The sequence below is a fragment of the Pimephales promelas genome, chromosome 19, assembly GCF_988280905.1.
Source record: "Pimephales promelas chromosome 19, fPimPro1.hap1.1, whole genome shotgun sequence".
In the NCBI taxonomy this organism is placed as follows: Eukaryota; Metazoa; Chordata; class Actinopteri; order Cypriniformes; family Leuciscidae; genus Pimephales; species Pimephales promelas.
Window position 1 is genome coordinate 10,179,673 of NC_142787.1, and position 17,033 is coordinate 10,196,705.

The window sequence follows — 17,033 nt, forward strand, 5'->3', positions numbered from 1 at the left end:
AAGTCGGAGTGTTCCTTTAACTAAACCGCATCTGCCTTGTTCCTACTGGCCATTTCATTCTGAAACATCTGCTATTGCAATTGTTTTTGATAGTGTTATGCATTTCTTACAGATTCTAACACGTCACGATGACCATTACGTTTGTTTCTTCCTAAAAGAAATTACAGTTTGTCTACAGCCTAAGCTTTTTTTTATTAATGCCGACAGAACAATGTTGCCAGATATTGCTACGAAAAACAAGCAAAAACTAACAAAAACAAAGAAATTATATAAAAATCTGAAATAAGTTCAAAAATTTGTGTTTTGGAAATAAGATTAATATATTACGAACCACTTTAATAACTTCCTAAATTGTGACATTAATCCAAAAAACAAGTCCAGATACTGTCACCTTTCCATTATGTGGATCTGACAACACGGGATCTGGCACCTGCACACCCCCCATCACAACGCGCTCAAGCTCACTCACGCCCCGTTCAATGCGCTATAGCTTCTCGCAGCAAAATTAATTGCAAACACTCACATGAGGTGGTTTAAACGGCTAATTAATCATTCAGAGAGCTTGAAATTTTTTTTTTTTTTAATGGCCTACCGTCATTCACACACACACACACACACACACACAAGGGTGACTGGACGTCCGTTTCCCGGTGCTGAAATAATCACGGCTTGTATCAATATTTTATAGGCAGTTATGAGAGAGTTTGTAGCGCAGAACTTCGTGCGATTTCTTCGGAATCCAGCAGGTCGTAAAATCGTGTCGTATATCACTGCCTCCGTACGATTTTCGGATAAACTCACTCGTAAAGTGTGCCTGGACATACGATCTTCCGACCACCAGAATTCGTACCGTGTACGCCCGCCTTAAGTGAAAAGATGCAACGGGAGAGCGTTTTTAGGTGCGATATGTGAGCGGCCTCTTACAAAATTGGCAAACTATGATATTTTTGTCATCCTTGATGAAATACTTCCACACATCTGATGTGTGGTGTCTGTTGGTGACGTTCGCCATTTTGAATTCTTTTATTTTATTAATGGGCGCTCAAGAAGTCGATTTTTCCAACGGCGCCGACTAGTGGATCTCTCGACTACTCGACTAGTCTGTGCAAGCCCTAGTGTAGAGTATCCAATGAAACAACATGCAGGTCCCAGGCACTCAATAAATGGATAAAGGATAATCATTGTGTGTGTTACTTGGCCCTGAAGAAGACCATTTGTGGGTCGAAACATGTTGGCTTGTAACTTTTTATAATGAAATAAGCCATATTCAACAAAGGCTTTTTAACCTTTGCCTTCTCCTCCATTAATTGAATGCCTGGGACCTGCATGTTGTTTCATTGGATCGATTCCCTACCCTAAGAGCACCTATCACGGATATACTTCACCTGAGTGCCTGGTTGAATCTCTTATAGCCTAGTGTAGAGTATGTTTTGGTCTCAGGTTGTGTTGTATTCACGATCTGCAGCAAACGGCTCAGAGAAAACCACAGGTTTGATTTGAAGCACAAGAGCAACTCTGGAGGAACTAAACAAAACCTCAGATCCAACTGACGGGATGGAGCGCATCATCAATGTGCTGCACAGAAACCAAAACAAAACTCAAAGCGTGCTCTCATACACACACACACACACACACACAAGACAGATGTGTTTTACTCACCGCCACTGCGATCATGGAGTCGTCGGGTTTCCATTCCACCTGCTGATAGAAGCCGAACTGAGCGGCCGCTTTCCCAGACTCAATATAGCTGACGATCAACACGCTGGGCTACAGACAGACAGACAGACACAATTAGACATGTGAATTCATTTGAGTCAGTGTGGTTTAGTTATGAGGGACATTTAATTTAATATTCAACAATATTATTTATCTGCCTGCATTGACAGAATTATGAGAACTAGAGAGAGCTATTTTCTTCTGAAAACAGACATTGCATTATTTCCCTGCTATCTCAGTAAAGATGCTTTGAAACAATCTGTATTATACAAAGCACTATATAAATAAAGCTAACTTGACTAATGTACAAGTCAATAATCAGTAGGTGTTGAGGACAGTGTGCTGGTAAGTGATCAGATGCTAAGACTAAAAAATGGACCAAAAACACTTAGCAACTGCACAGTAATGACCTAAAACACTCCAAAACAACCTATGAGAATGTGACCATAACAAGACATCCAGAATTAAGCCAGGCGATATATTAAAGGGTTAGTTTTCTGTCATTAATTACTGACCCTCATGTCACTCCAAACGCAAAACCATCGTTTACTTTCGGATCACAAAAGAAGCTATTTTTTATGAAATCCAAGATCTTCAAATCCACATCTTTATTGTGTTTGTTTGTTGTAGGTTTATACCGTTGTTCATTTACTGAACCTTCTCAAAGTCTATTTATTGTGCGTAGTTCTGTTAGTTCTTTTATGTTGACTTTTTAATATTGACTCAATGAGCTTTGCTACAAAAAAAATCCTATACTTGCACTAGCTGTACTGGTACAAATGGCAAATAAAACTTTAACTCAAGAGGTTTCTGATCCAGGAATAGGACATAGTTAAAATAGTCCATGCGACTCGAGTGGATCAACCTAAATGAAAAGCGGCGAGAAAATTTTTTGGGCGCAAAAACCAGGCAGAAACCTTCCCGTCTCGCTCTCGAATCAACACTGAAGTGAGTTATGGCGCTTTTCCACTGCATGGTACGGTACGGTTCAGTACGGCACGCTTTGGCGCTTTTCCACTGCATTGTACGGTACGGCTCACTTGTGGTGCTTTTCCACTGCACGGTACGGCACGGTGCGGCTCGCTTCGCTTTAAATGGTACCTGGTCTGTTGAGTTTCCAAGCGTACCGTACCGGTACTAAACGTGACGTGAAACACTGCAGATCACTGATTGGTCCGACAGAATCGTCAGTACCAGCGTCATTGTATTTGCGACCAATAGACATCGGCACGAGTAACCAAACCTGCTGGATTTAAATAGCCAGTAACAGCCACCGCTGTTATCGATCAGTCTATAATCCCACCCACTTTAAAGCGGTACTAACTGCAGTGAAAAAGCAACCAAGCTAAAGTGAACCGAGCCGTGCCATGCTGAGCCGAGTCGTACCACGCAGTGGAAAGCGAAGCGAGCCGAACCGCCCCGAGTCGAACCAGCGGTGGAAGAGCTCCATTAGATTCCACTGGCCTCTAGAGGCCGGCGGCAGAACAGACTCAATCCCGTAAACCCGCATGTTAAAATGGCCAACTTTAGCGGAAATAACCATGTTTACAGTCTGGTGCAAAAAGTGGTTTTGGTCTAGATAATTTTGTCCTTCATGAAAAATGTGAGGAGGATGAATGAACTCATCCGTTTAAAATATTTTAAGCCTTAAATTTGTGCATAATTAAGGGCATGGCCAACTGAGTGACAGGTGGATTGCCGCTGATGTCACTACTAGCGTTTATCTTCAAGCGTTAGCATCACGTCACCTCAGCTAATCCGCCTCGCTGCACATTTCCGGTTATCCACGAGTGACGCGTGGCCAAGATGGTGTCGGCCGGCTCCGACCACTTTGGGCTTCAAAAACGTGACGTCACACACACTACGCCCATATGTCTTTACGGCCTATGGCAAATAAAAAACTACAAATATAACAACTTTATTCAACAATTTCTCCTCTTCCACGTCATTGTCCTATGCTGTTGACGTACTCGTACTGTGAACAGCGCAGCGTTTCCTGTTTCTACACCAGAACGCCAGCTCGCTATTGGCTGCATTAGCATCACACGCTAGTGTCGTGGTACTCGCATGACAAGCGTCAGCCAATAGCGAGCCAGCGTTCTAACGTAGAACCAGAAAACGCTACGCTGTAACACTATGTCAACAGCATAGGAGAATGACGTGGAAGTGAAGAAATTGCTGAATAAAGTCGTTATTTTTGAGCGTTTTTTGCACACAAAAAGTTCTCATCGCTTGATAACATTAAGGTTGAACCACTGGAGTCACATGGACTATTTTTAATACCCTTCTGGGATGCAGTGCAATGATGTTGCTGTCTATGTGGGGACAGAAACCTCTCGGAAAGTAAAATACATAAAATACAAAATAATGTACATTTCTGTTCTGAAGATGAACAAATGTCTTACGGGTTTGGAACGGCATGAGGGTAAATAATTAAATGACAGAAACTTAATTTTCGAGTGAACTAACCCTTTAAAGATTAACAGAAATATATCCAAGTCATTTTTGTGTAGTGTTCACTGCATGCATATGAAATCAAGAATATTCCTGTAGTATGATGCGCAATTATTACTTGGAATCATCTAACAGAGGAAAAATAAAAGTTTAACGTCGTTCATCGTGTGCGTTTGTCTTTTTTTATTCTACAGATGAACAGAAACGCATGAAACGCATTCTCCCAGTGAAATGAGGAGCAGCAGGGAAACCCATCAGGAGAAATGAGAGACGGATACGTGCGGAAGAGATCAGCGCTCGGCCACAGAGAAAAACACCCAAAAATGGAAGCAAAGTGCTGGTTTCATTCTGCCAACAGGGAGCTGTAAACCTCAACACACACATGTGTGTAAAACTAACACTAACGTCACAGAATGTGCTTGCTTTCGGCGTGTGTGTGTGTGAAGGTCATTCCATGAGTGTTTCGTTCAGGGGTCACGAAAGGTCAGACAGGCTTCAGATTCCACACGAGAGAAACATTCACAACAAGTGTCTGTGATTGACAGCTGCATTTACCGTCATACATCAGCGGATCCAGGACGACTTTATTTTGATAAAACACCTGTAGCTATAGCAACCAGAGATGGTACATTTTTAACTTGAATTACTCACATTATCCAAAGACTGACGTCACGTTGCTACGTAAAACTGTAGTTAAATGACACTAATAGTGGGTGCAAATGTTTTTCTATGGCAAGTCAAGCACTCAGTGACGCTACTTCTCATATAGCCTGACTAAAATGGAGCAAGATAAACAGCTCTGACAAATTAGAAAATGCATCAAAAATCATGCATGTAAATCATAAGCAGTAACATAACAGACCGAGAGTGTAATGCACGACAGTTGCTGTACTAAATTCACTCTCGATCTGAATTCAACACACTTACACAAAGAGCACGTTATTTCCTGTCCTATGATACAATCATGCTTGTTAAATCGTGAAAATATATTTCTGCACCATTTCAACCTGATGTAATATTTGCAACATGCATTTTCTGTAAAGCTGCTTTGAAACAGTCGATTTGTAATGTGGAAAACGTGCTATACAAATAAACATGAATTGAACCTCCATAATCACCACAGATGACATATAGCAGACAAACATGCACTTTTCATCTTTATTATCAAACTGCAATGATCAGACTATTTCAACCCTCTAATTATCTTCATTTGTGTCTACACTAGTTAACTTTGGGGTCTACAGGGACCACAGACGATAACTTTTAATTTTGTAACAGAATAAAAGTTTGTTTGTTTGTTTTTTTTACACAAATATATTTTTTTTCTCTGTGTATTAATGTTTTTACTCAACATTTGTACAGTTTTGGGAGGATTTATGATATCTTTTAAATTCATGTAAAAAAAAAACAACAGAATTTTAAGTAAAATTAACTTTATAAAAGACCCAGATTTCTAACTTTCATTCATGGAGATAACATGGATAATTTTACATGGTTTAATGTAAGATTTTATAGAGTTCCACTATATGCTATTTGCCAAATCAAAATATACCTTTTCACAAGTTTTTCCAGTTGAATTCATATCTAAATATTATAAAATCACATAATAGTTTTTCTTAATAATGTTAAATTATGATTAGAATCAAACCTGAACAAGATGTCACAAAGAGAATTGTTTAAATTATCATTTAACAGAACAGAAATTAACAGTTATATTACATAATGAGTAAAATTATATGACATTAACATAAAAAAATGTAATGAACTGAACAGCAATAACAAATGATCATACAGCAGTAAAAAAAAACTGAATTTAGTTTTTTTTTTAAAAATGGGGAAAAAAACGAAAAAGGAACAATAATTGGTGGTCTCATCTCATACAGTTTCGTTTACAGTGCACTGCAGGTGTTTTTACATCGGTGCACTGCAGTGTATGCATAGTAAGGCCTTACAAATGTATTCCTCTATGTGTGTGTGTGTGTGTGTGTGTGTGTGTGTGTGTGTGCTTGTGCGTGCATTGTGGATGTTTTTTTTGCATTGTTTGAAGTGTGCCACTTTATTTCTGTGTGTTCTGCATTGTTTCTGATTTTGTATATTTACTATACGGGGTCTCCAGGGACCCCGAAGACAACTAGTGTTCACACTAAAATAAAAACAAATATCATTACTTTGTTCTCTTTTTTTTGTAGATCTAGAAAGTTTAATACCATTTGGACAAAGAGAACTTTTTTTTTTTTTTGAGTAAAAGTCATTTGTGGGTTAAAAAGACCCCGAAGATAATGAGAGGGTTAAGGGGACACTCCACCCATTTGCATTAAGCTTTCCAATCTTAGAAACCCAGTTATACTATTGAATGGTAATGGTCATGCAACATTCTCTTATTTTCCCCTGAGATGAGAGAAATCTGCTATTTACCTTTTTCCTCCTACAATGACGCAAAAATCGTCATTTTAAATTATTGTAGGAGGAAGTGTAAGAGAAGGGGATTTCTGTAAAGACTACAAGCACTAGATCTCACCCTTTCAAACCCGCCCATAGGGGGTTGGACCTAATGCGCTAACAGACCTATCACAGATCAGTGCATTTGATTTCACTAACAGAAAATTTTTGAAAATATGGATGAAGATACTGAATACCCAGACGGATGCATTATATGGAGGATTGGGCTTACACATAGTGTCAGCCATCTTTTTTTGGAAGCTAAGCTAGCAGGCTCTTGTTCTGTGGAGAAAGCTGAGTAGTAACTTTAGTGCTGTGTTGAAAAAAATCGATTCACCAATTCTGAATCGATTTTCATATTAATTTCTAAAGATCGATCCGTAGCTCAGAAAATCGATTTATTAATAGGCCTACATTTTCCCAAATTCCCCGTGAACTTTAACTTGCCGCGAGTGATCCCTATGTGCGCATTGAAAGCTTCACTCAGCGCGCACATTGTTACGACAATGGACTTTGATTCATTAAACCGTTCATTAAACGAACACGTTCAAAAAAGCAGATTCATTAAAATAGATGTAATGAAACAATTTCAAGGTGTTAGTTAATTATTTTTCACTTTGAGTTCCACTTAAGGCTCAGCTGAGCAGCAATGCGTCGCATGGGCAAATGGCATTGATTCAATGCGTGACTCACTTATGTTATTTCCCCGCGGCTTCCTCGTGCTGTGGGATGCTGATCAGCGCTGCTGCTGACGCGCATTTATGGTAAATACCCGTAAAGTGAACGTTAAAAGGATGATTCGACAACTATTTCGCGTTTCTTTGACACGGCACGGCAAGCTTTCCGTGAATACATGACTTCAAAGACAGACGCAGGTAATTGCACGCGCTCTGCCGATCTCTCTCATTCACTGTCTGTGCGAAGCCTAGGCTACACATCACCATGATAAACAGTCTCGTTATCATTATTAACTTGTCTAACATTCAATAGACATGCATGAAGTTCAAAACAAGAAGGGTAGGCCTATAGCCTTATTAAAAAACGTTAATATCACGGTTACTGCGGTTACTTGCAATCCTTCTGCTGATATACAGTACCTCTGCGTCCTCAGTCGTCTACACCAGTGCAAGTTAGTGAAAGCAGTTGCATCAACACGGAAGGGGAATTGTTCTTTACAACAAATCAATAGGCTACTACATTAATTTGCAGTTGAATGTCTATAATAAATTATTACAGGACTGTAGTTATGCAACATATTGATAATATTATTAGTATCAATATGTTGCATAACTACAGACCTGTAATTCAGGTAACAGCTAGGAAAAAATGCTTTTTTCAAAAACAAATACCTAAATCTCGAAGATCGGATCAGATCGAATCGAATAATGATAATCGATTCAAGATCTTGTGAATCGGAATCGAACCGATTCTTGAAATTTGAATCGAAACACAGCACTAGTAACTTTAGGGGTTACCGTCCTCTTTTTCCCGGACATGTCCGGCCGTCGATGACCAGGATTTAGCTTTTGCTTTCTGCAGTCGCCATTCATTGTTTACATGCACAGCTTTTGTTTCAATCTAACAGAATTCATTCTGATTGGTGAATATGAATGTAGTGTTTAAAGGAACGCTAAAAAAGGGACCGGTTGATGTGCGTTTTAACATTGCTAAGAAATTTCCCGCTCCTGAGAGAGATACGAGGCTGGTAACTTAGGTCTCACAGGTGTCGCTCATCGGTAATCACTCACTGGCCTCGCCAATCTCACGCGGCCCTCACTCATCCCGCTCGCCACAGTAAACATGACTCGCGGCGTTCTCCACACGGCTAGGGTTGGGTATCGAGAATCGAGTATCGATTGGAACCGGGACTAACTTTTCATTTTTCCCGGAATCGTTCAAAAGTTAAAATTTCGATTCCTAGTTTCGATATTCTCAGTCCGCCGACCAGAAGAAGAAACCGCTGAACAACACCAACGAAGAAGCGTCTACCGGAAGTGTTGGCATAACCACGCGAGTCGAACATGAGTAGCTTACATCGGCGGTCCAAAGTGTGGCTTCACTTTTCTAAAAATAACGAAATCTCGGCAAAATGCTAAATTTGTGACAAAAGGAGTATTTGTGACAGAAGGAGTATTTCCTTCAGAAAGACCATTGGTTAGCAAGGTTAGCTAAACTTTTTTGACCCTGCCTCTTAAAAGAATCGGAATCGAGAATCGTTGGGGACCGGAATCAAAACAAGAAATCGGAATCAGAACCGATCAAATTCAAACGATACCCAACCCTACACACGGCCCTCACTCGTCCCACTCGCCACAACAGTAAACATGATGAATGGCGACTGTAGAACGCAAAAGCCGAATCACGGACATTTTGGGCGATCTCAAAACACATTTTCGGGCAGACTCATCACGGAGACTCACTAGCTTAGACTGTTGTTTACCTACTGCACAGTTACCAGTAGGCGTGGCCTCCTAGGGCAGCGAAGCAATTGCATTCAGGGAGTTGTTGTCTTTCATCCACATAAGCCAAAAATGGCTTTTCTTAGTCTAGAAAGCTCCAAATTCAAAAATAATTTCACATTTCTTCTACATAAACGACCCATTTTAAATACATTCATCTTTCCAGAGGTGGAGTGACCCTTTAATAGTGACCAAAAAAAACGACAAAAGTAGACAAAACTGCAGCACTTATACTAATAAACAGAGATATCGTCTGCTGGTGTAGACACTTAAAGTCAAAACCAAAAATGCAGACACCGGATGTAATATTTGATATTTCTTTACTAGTGTGTGCAGGACACTATAGTTTATTATGTAAGTGAGGAGAGCAAATTAAAGTAAACCGTGAGAAATTATTCCTCCACTTTGAGCTGATAATGTTTTGCTGAAGTGTGTTTTCTATAATTGCTAATGTTTTTACACACAGACTGAACAACACGAAGCATTGCTTGGACACAGGTTGAGCTAAACTGATATTATCTAATTGTGTAGTTAAATTTAACAGCTGACAGATATTCAACATCATTCATGTGTGTGAGAGTCTAACAGAAGGACGGACAAAACCAGTTAAATCTCAACTGATTAAATAAGTCAGAGTTCTTGTCATATTTGAATACCATTTTCTAAACTATAGCGAATAAACTGTGATAATGTGAGAGATGTTGATGGTGTCTGAATACATTTTGACTGTAGTTATCGTTCTTGAACGACGTGAAACCAAAAAGACTAACAAAAAGGGATGTGAAATCTTGTGTGCGTCAGTCCCGGAGAAACATCTCAATCGCTCCTTGCATACAACTGTCCTCATGTTGCTCTGTTGTGAATAAACAGTCACTGTAACTAAAAATAAAAAGAGCAACACTTGTACTAATCATCATTTAAATCTTTGCATGTCTGTGTTTGCTTGTCACATACAAGTGAACGCAACATGATCTATTTTGAAATGTATTTGACTCAGAGCACTAAAACCCTCTAATAAATCACAGCCATTCACAAATTACTCCAACATTGAAGACAGACAGAAACAAAACATACAAGATTCAACTCACAGGTGTGTCCAAACTATAATACATGTATAAAAATATGCTTCATCTCCAAGTCTCCTTCTAACACTACAGTCCTATTTTGCACTGTCACTCACTTAGCACTACCTCACTGTTTATGTCCAGTGTATCTTATTTTGTATTTATAAATTATTTAGTTTGCCGTGTGTCTCTTTTTCAATCATCCCAAGTATTTATACACTGTTTAAATCGTTTATATCTATCCTGCTAAATTGGAAGAGCTGCTAAATGACTAAATAAATATCTAAATAATGATTTGATTGAAGCCTTTACTGATTCACATCACAGAGAAGTGGAACGAAACCTATGAGGTGCACACATGTACGTACCACTGATGAACAATCATAAGCTGCTTTTGTTCAGTAAAAACATTACATAAACCGAGACTCAGATCTCGTACTGATGTTAATATGATCACTAACCCCATTTACCCCATAGTTTAGATCAGTGCAGACAACATGATTGTTTCCAATCATGTTCTCAAACACTGTCTGTCATTGGTCAGTCAAACCGCCAAACTCACACGATTGGTCGAGGCAGAAGATGACACTGACCAGATTTGTGACTCTGAACACTGTAAACCTGAGCATGTAAAGGATGATTTGTGATGGTTGTTGTTCACCAACGCTCATCTTACAGGTTCCCACACAGAACAGATGAAATATGATCGCAGAGCATTACACAACACACACACTGAGCATGCATTTCACCAGCGATTGTGTGTAATAATAAGTGTGACTTTATATGTGCTGCTGCTTTACATCAAAAGATGTGTGTAGAATTTATGAATGATTAAGAAAACATCTACAGTTGTGCCCAGAAATAATCATACCCCTGGTAAATATGATAAAAAATGGCTGTAAAAAATAAATCCGCATTGTTTATCCTTTTGATCTTTCATTCAAAAAAAAAATGGGCAAAATCCTAACCTTTCATTTAAGTAAAAGAATTGAAAGGGGGGGGAAAAAAAAAAATCACATTATAAAATAAATGTTTTTTCTCCAAAACATGTTGGCCACAATTATTCATACCCTTTTATTAAATACCTTTTTGCAATCTCCTTTTGCCAAGATAACTGCTCTGAGTTTTCTGCTATAATGCCTGATGAGTTTGGTGAACACCTGACAAGAGATCAGAGACCATTCCTCCATACAAAATCTCTCCAGATCCTGCAGATTCCCAGATCCATGTTGGTGCTTCTTCTCTTCAGTTCAGACCACTCATCAGGTCAGGGACTCTGACGGTCATGGCATGGTTGTGCTCCCTAACACATTTTTGTGTTGATTTTGATGTTTGTTTTGGATCGTTGTCCTGATGGAAGATTCAACCACGACCCATTATGAGATTTCTATCAGAACCCGTCAGGTTTTGATTTTTTATCTGTTGATTTTTGATAGAATCCACAATGCCATGCATCTGAATAAGAAGTCCAGGACCTCCTGCAGAAAAATAGGCCCCCCAACATTAAAGATCCAATGGTATATTAAATTGTACACATGGGGTACTTTTTATACTTGTGTGCACCAAACTCATCTGCTAAAAATCTCTTTTTTTAGTTTCATCTGACCACAGAACCCTGTGCCGTTTGAAGATCCAGTCGTGTCTGACCTGAATATGCTGGAGTTTGTTCTTGAAACCCTCTCAAACAACATGTGGTGATGTAGGGGTTGTTTGATATTTTTTAGGATTTCTGACCCACAAGAATCAACTAATCTCTCCAATTCTTCATCTTTGATCCTTGAAGAGTCTTTGGCCACACATCCTCTAGAAAATATAGACACACATCCTCTTCCTGGCAGAATCGTAACATCTTTAGTTGATAGCTTCTTACTAATTTTCAATTCTTTAGCTATTTTTCTTACATCCACTTTGTATTTTGTGAAGCTCAACAATCTTTTGATGCACATCAGAACCATGTTCTTTGGTTTTATTCATTGTGATGGATGATTCGGGGAATTTGGCCTTTGTGCTTCCTCATATTTAAACTCCTGTGAAACAAGAAGTCATAGCTGAACAATTTCAGGTTCCTAGTCACCCTAGTGTGCTAAAAAAGGTAAATATTAATGGGAATATATATTAATAATAAAATTATATATATATATATATATGTAAATGTATTATATATATATATATATATATATATATATATATATATATATATAAAATTCTAGGGGTATGAATAATTGTGGCCAACGTGTTTTGGAGAAAAACATTTATTTTATAATGCGATTTCTCCCCCATTTTCAATTCTTTTACTTCACAGGAAGGTTAGATTTTTGCCAATTTTTTAAATAAAAGCTCAAAAGGATAAACGATGCAGATTTATTTTTTACAGCCATTTTTTATCATATTTACCATGGGTATGATTAATTCTGGGCACAACTGTATATACAAAATAAGTCTTCTTGAGACCCTTTCACACAGCGCATTGATCACGGGAAATTGACCCGGGATTGATACCGGCATCGATCCCGGGTTAGGGACCTAGTAACATTGCCAGGATCAGTCCTGGAATGCGCGATGTGTAAACAAAAGCCAGGACCAATGCCATAGGGGGTGTGTCATAGTGATGACGCTCGTGCCTTCGCGCAACTCTTTGCTCTTAGAAGAAAGTTTGAGTTCATCATCAACAAAGAAATGTCTGCAAACTGGAACGGAGCAGAGACCAGGAGCTCCTCTCTGTCCGCGCTGAAGCTGAGATCGTTCACCAGCTTTGTGGAACGGTATGCGCGTGTACATGTTTTTGACGCGTAAGTTACACGTCTCATCCTGACGTCATGTGTCTTCCCGGGATTTTTACGGGTTGTGCAACATGACATGACTTTTGCGTAAACATACACGCCACTTTCGAGTCAAGTGGCATGTTATCTCTAAGCATTTTGAGCTATCCGCGTGTCGGGTCCGGGTCACATTATCCGGGTCACATTATCCGTGTATTTTCCGGAATCTCTGTGTGAAAGGGGCTTTAGATGCTTCGGTCTTTATAAAAAAAAAAATATTGCAGTTTCTCTTAAATTCAAGTATCGATGTCCATCAATTCTACTTATTTCAAAAGAATAATGTGTGCTTTGTAATGTTCGTATGCAGATTTCAAATTATTTCATAATAATAAATTTTGAATTATTTTAATTACTAGTGTGCAAAAAGTCTGAATGACCTTCAGTTATCGTACAATTTAGAAAGTTTTCACATCTTTTAAATCCGTTTGCTTAATGCGTTTATAAATGTGGATTTATAATGAACCTGAATACATCATAACCACACTAGGGGTGTGTATCGTAATCGAACAGAAGCGCTGTGTGTCTCTGTGCCATGACACATTATCTCCATTACATTAAATATCATCTAATTATCTCAATTTCATTATAGTCCATTAAATGAGGAACCAGCGCTGGAAGAGACAAAAGGAAGGAAGTCTGGAAGACTCGTGAAAACGTGTAAAGACAAAACACACACGTCAAAACTTCTTGTGCATTTTCAGCAGTGATCTACATTTACGGTTATTCATTCAGCAAACGCTTCTATCCAAAGCAACTCATAAATGATGAATAAGGCAGAGCAAAAGCCGAAGGGAAAACCTACTTTGGAATTAACAAAAACATGGTAAAACATGTTGAACTCAGTTTGTATGCACTGAACATTAGAAATTAAAGCAAACTCTACAAAACTTAATCATTTGCTCATGTTGTTTTAAACCTGTATGACTTTTTATTTCTGCTGTGGTACTTTAAAAAAAATTATTTTTTGTTTAACCCTTATGCTGCATTAGGGACATTTTTGGTCTTTTGCAGTTTAATTTCTTTGACCATTTTGGCTGTTTTAATGCAAATGGTATGACATTTGGCAAAATTGTGACTTTTTGGATACATGTAAAAAATGTGATCCCATTTTGCAAAATATGTATAACACACACTGTGTAGATCAAATAGCAACACTCAGCACCATAAAGACCAAAAATGGCCCATTGAAACCCATTAAAACGTTGTTTAAATCTGAGGCTGTCAGTAATACATGAAACATGATTTTTGCACAAACATCCTTTCATTTTGAAGCAAAAGCATTATATTTGCATTATATAGTGTATTCCACCGGATGACATCATTTAGTTTATTGAAAATAATTGAATTTTTGTGTTTTTTCCTCTTATCCAAATCGATGGTTTCGCAAACAAAACTGGTAATTAAAGGGTTAAAATCCTGAAATTGAATACATTTTTGGTAGTTATGATGAGGACTGATGCTGGTTAAAAGATTTAACTTGGTAAAAGTGGAAAATAATAATAATATATAATATTTTAGGCAATGTTTAATATGTGGCCATTTTTGGTCCTTAATGCACTCAACGGTGTTAAAAATCTAATGAAGCACAAGGGTTAAATAATAAAAACTTAGGGAGCAATAATGTTGTTTGGTTCCAAAATTTCTAATTTGAAATATTTTATTTTATGTTCCACAGCAGAAAGACAAAAAGTCACAAATGAGTAAATGATGATTTCTGGGTGAAATATCCTTTAATTCAGGTCACAGGAAGCAGATCAGGAAACACTTCAGTGTTAAAGAAGTTGAGACGGGACGGCAGCGTGTGTGTGTGTGTGTGTGTGTGTGTGTGTGTGTGTGTGCAAACGCGTTGAGGCCAGTCGCTTTATTATGCATGACTTCAGCACTACTGACGACGTGTGGGCGTGTGTGTCTGTGTGCGTGTAAACGTGTTGAGGCCAGTCGCTTTGATATGCATGACTTCAGCACTACTGACAACGTGTGCATGTGTGTGTGTGCAAAGGTGGAGTCACACAGCTGGAGAGGAAGAGCTTGTTTTAAACACACACACACACACACACAAACACATTCCAGACACATTCCATTGTTTCCCGGGCTCTTCTGAGAAACTCTACACACTCCGTCCAGAACAGCGAGGAGTTAATGGCAGGAAGGCGCAAGGAGGGGTGGGAAGTATATAGGATCACCTGGAAGTATTTTCCCAGGATTACATCAGTCACAATCTTTGCATATATAAATGTAACATCAACAGAGTCTGCTAAATCTGTACTATAGTAACGAGACTTACACAGGAACTGAACAAAACAATGAGCATTGTGTGTAAATATGACAGATTGAAAGATAAGAACAACACAAGGACAGAGCTTGTGATGCAGGATTCAGTCACAGTCAATAACAGGAGGACAGGACTGTTTCCACTATAACACAAAGTGTCCTGCTGCTTTTACAGAACGATTTCTACATTAAAAGCACAAAATACCACAATTATATTCCATACAATATACATCAATAAAGTTCTAATTAGGAAGTGTCAATCAAACGCAGATCATATATTTAAAAAATAACAATAATAGTATTACACATGCTTTCTGTCTATCTATCGGTCTTTCTGTCTATATCTCTGCCTCTCTGTCTATCTTTCTGCCTGTCAATCTCTCTGCTTGTCTGTCCATCTCTCTCTGCCAGTCTGTCTATCTATCTGCCTGTCTATCTGTCGTTCTGTCTATATCTAACTGTCTGTCGGTCTGTCTACCTGTCTGTCTACCTATCTGTCTCTGTCTTTCTGTATGTCTCTGCCTGTTTGTCTGTCTGTCTGTCTGTCTGTCTGTCTATCTCTCTGCCTGTCTGTCTATCACTCTCTGCCCATCTGTCTATCTATCTGCCTGGCTATATCTCTGGCTGGCTGTCTATCTATCTCTCTACCTGTCTGTCAGCCTTTCTGTCTATCGCTCCTGCCTGTCCATCTGCCTGTTTGTCTGTCTGTATATCTATATCTCTGCCTGTCTATATGTCTATTAATCTCTCTCCCTGTCTGTCTGTATGTCTATCTATTTGCCTGTCTTTCTGTATGTCTATCTATCTGCCTGTCTGTCTATCTGCCTTTCTGCCTATGTCTCTGACTATCTATCTATCTATCTATCTATCTATCTATCTATCTATCTATCTATCTATCTATCTATCTATCTATCCATCTAATTCAAATTGCTTTATTGGCATGACTGTACATATTACAATATTGCCAAAGCTTGTAACACATAGTATAGTGAAGACATCAATAAACACAAAGTATTATAACAACTTAAATTGAAATGTACAAATTAAATTAATTGCAAAAAATAACTGTGTAACAGATTATAAATTCTATGAACGTTTGATACCACAGTGTTTTAACTAGGGCTGTCAACTTTAGTCGTTTAGTCGACTAATCGGTCGATGCCGTCGTGGTCGACTGACATTCTTATTGGTCGACCAGTTGCATTTTTTTTTTTTTTTTTACCAATAGAAGGAATTTTTCAATGACTTACTCCTTGATATTTATTCATTTATAATCAGTTATTTATTACTGTATTCTAAATATAATTAGCCTATGTTTTGTCCCCAACTTTAAAATGCTTTAATTTAGGCTATTTTTGTAACTGCGCCACAGTTTAGCGCACACACATAATACACTCGGGAACCGCACCTGTGGCTGGCTGCGCTGCTGCTCGCGCTCGGTAAGGGATGCTGTATTCATTCTGTTAGAACGCTGCTTGTTTTGGCTTTAGTCGACAAAATGTCCAGGAAATATAAATCTTTTGTCTGGCTGCATTTTAAAACAAAGACGACAAGACTGTGGAGGGAGGCGATCGCGTTGCCATTATGAGCGCGCAAGTCGCGCGCCTACATTTAAAATCGAACTTGAGCGCGCAAAAGACGTGAGCAGCCTTTTAACGGCTATATCATGCTGACTCAATAGATTGTGTTTTCTTAATGTTTTCGTTTTTATTTGTACACTTGACGCATTTGAAAATAGCCTAAATAATGCAACAAAACGAAAATAAACCTATACGCGGTACAGCCTATTATAGGATTGTTTTTAAGTTATT

The 17,033-nt window shown here is 38.5% G+C and overlaps 1 protein-coding gene across 2 annotated transcripts in view; it reads right to left on the minus strand.

Moving 5' to 3' along the window:
• The window catches only part of ric1 (RIC1 homolog, RAB6A GEF complex partner 1), a 78,321-nt gene that overhangs the window by 57,130 nt on the left and 4,158 nt on the right, over positions 1-17,033 (minus strand). For both annotated transcript variants that reach the window (XM_089123761.1, XM_089123760.1), the window contains exon 2: positions 1,660-1,767. In XM_089123761.1, the coding sequence (XP_088979887.1) occupies positions 1,660-1,767 (108 nt within the window). The remainder of the gene's footprint in view (positions 1-1,659; positions 1,768-17,033) is intronic.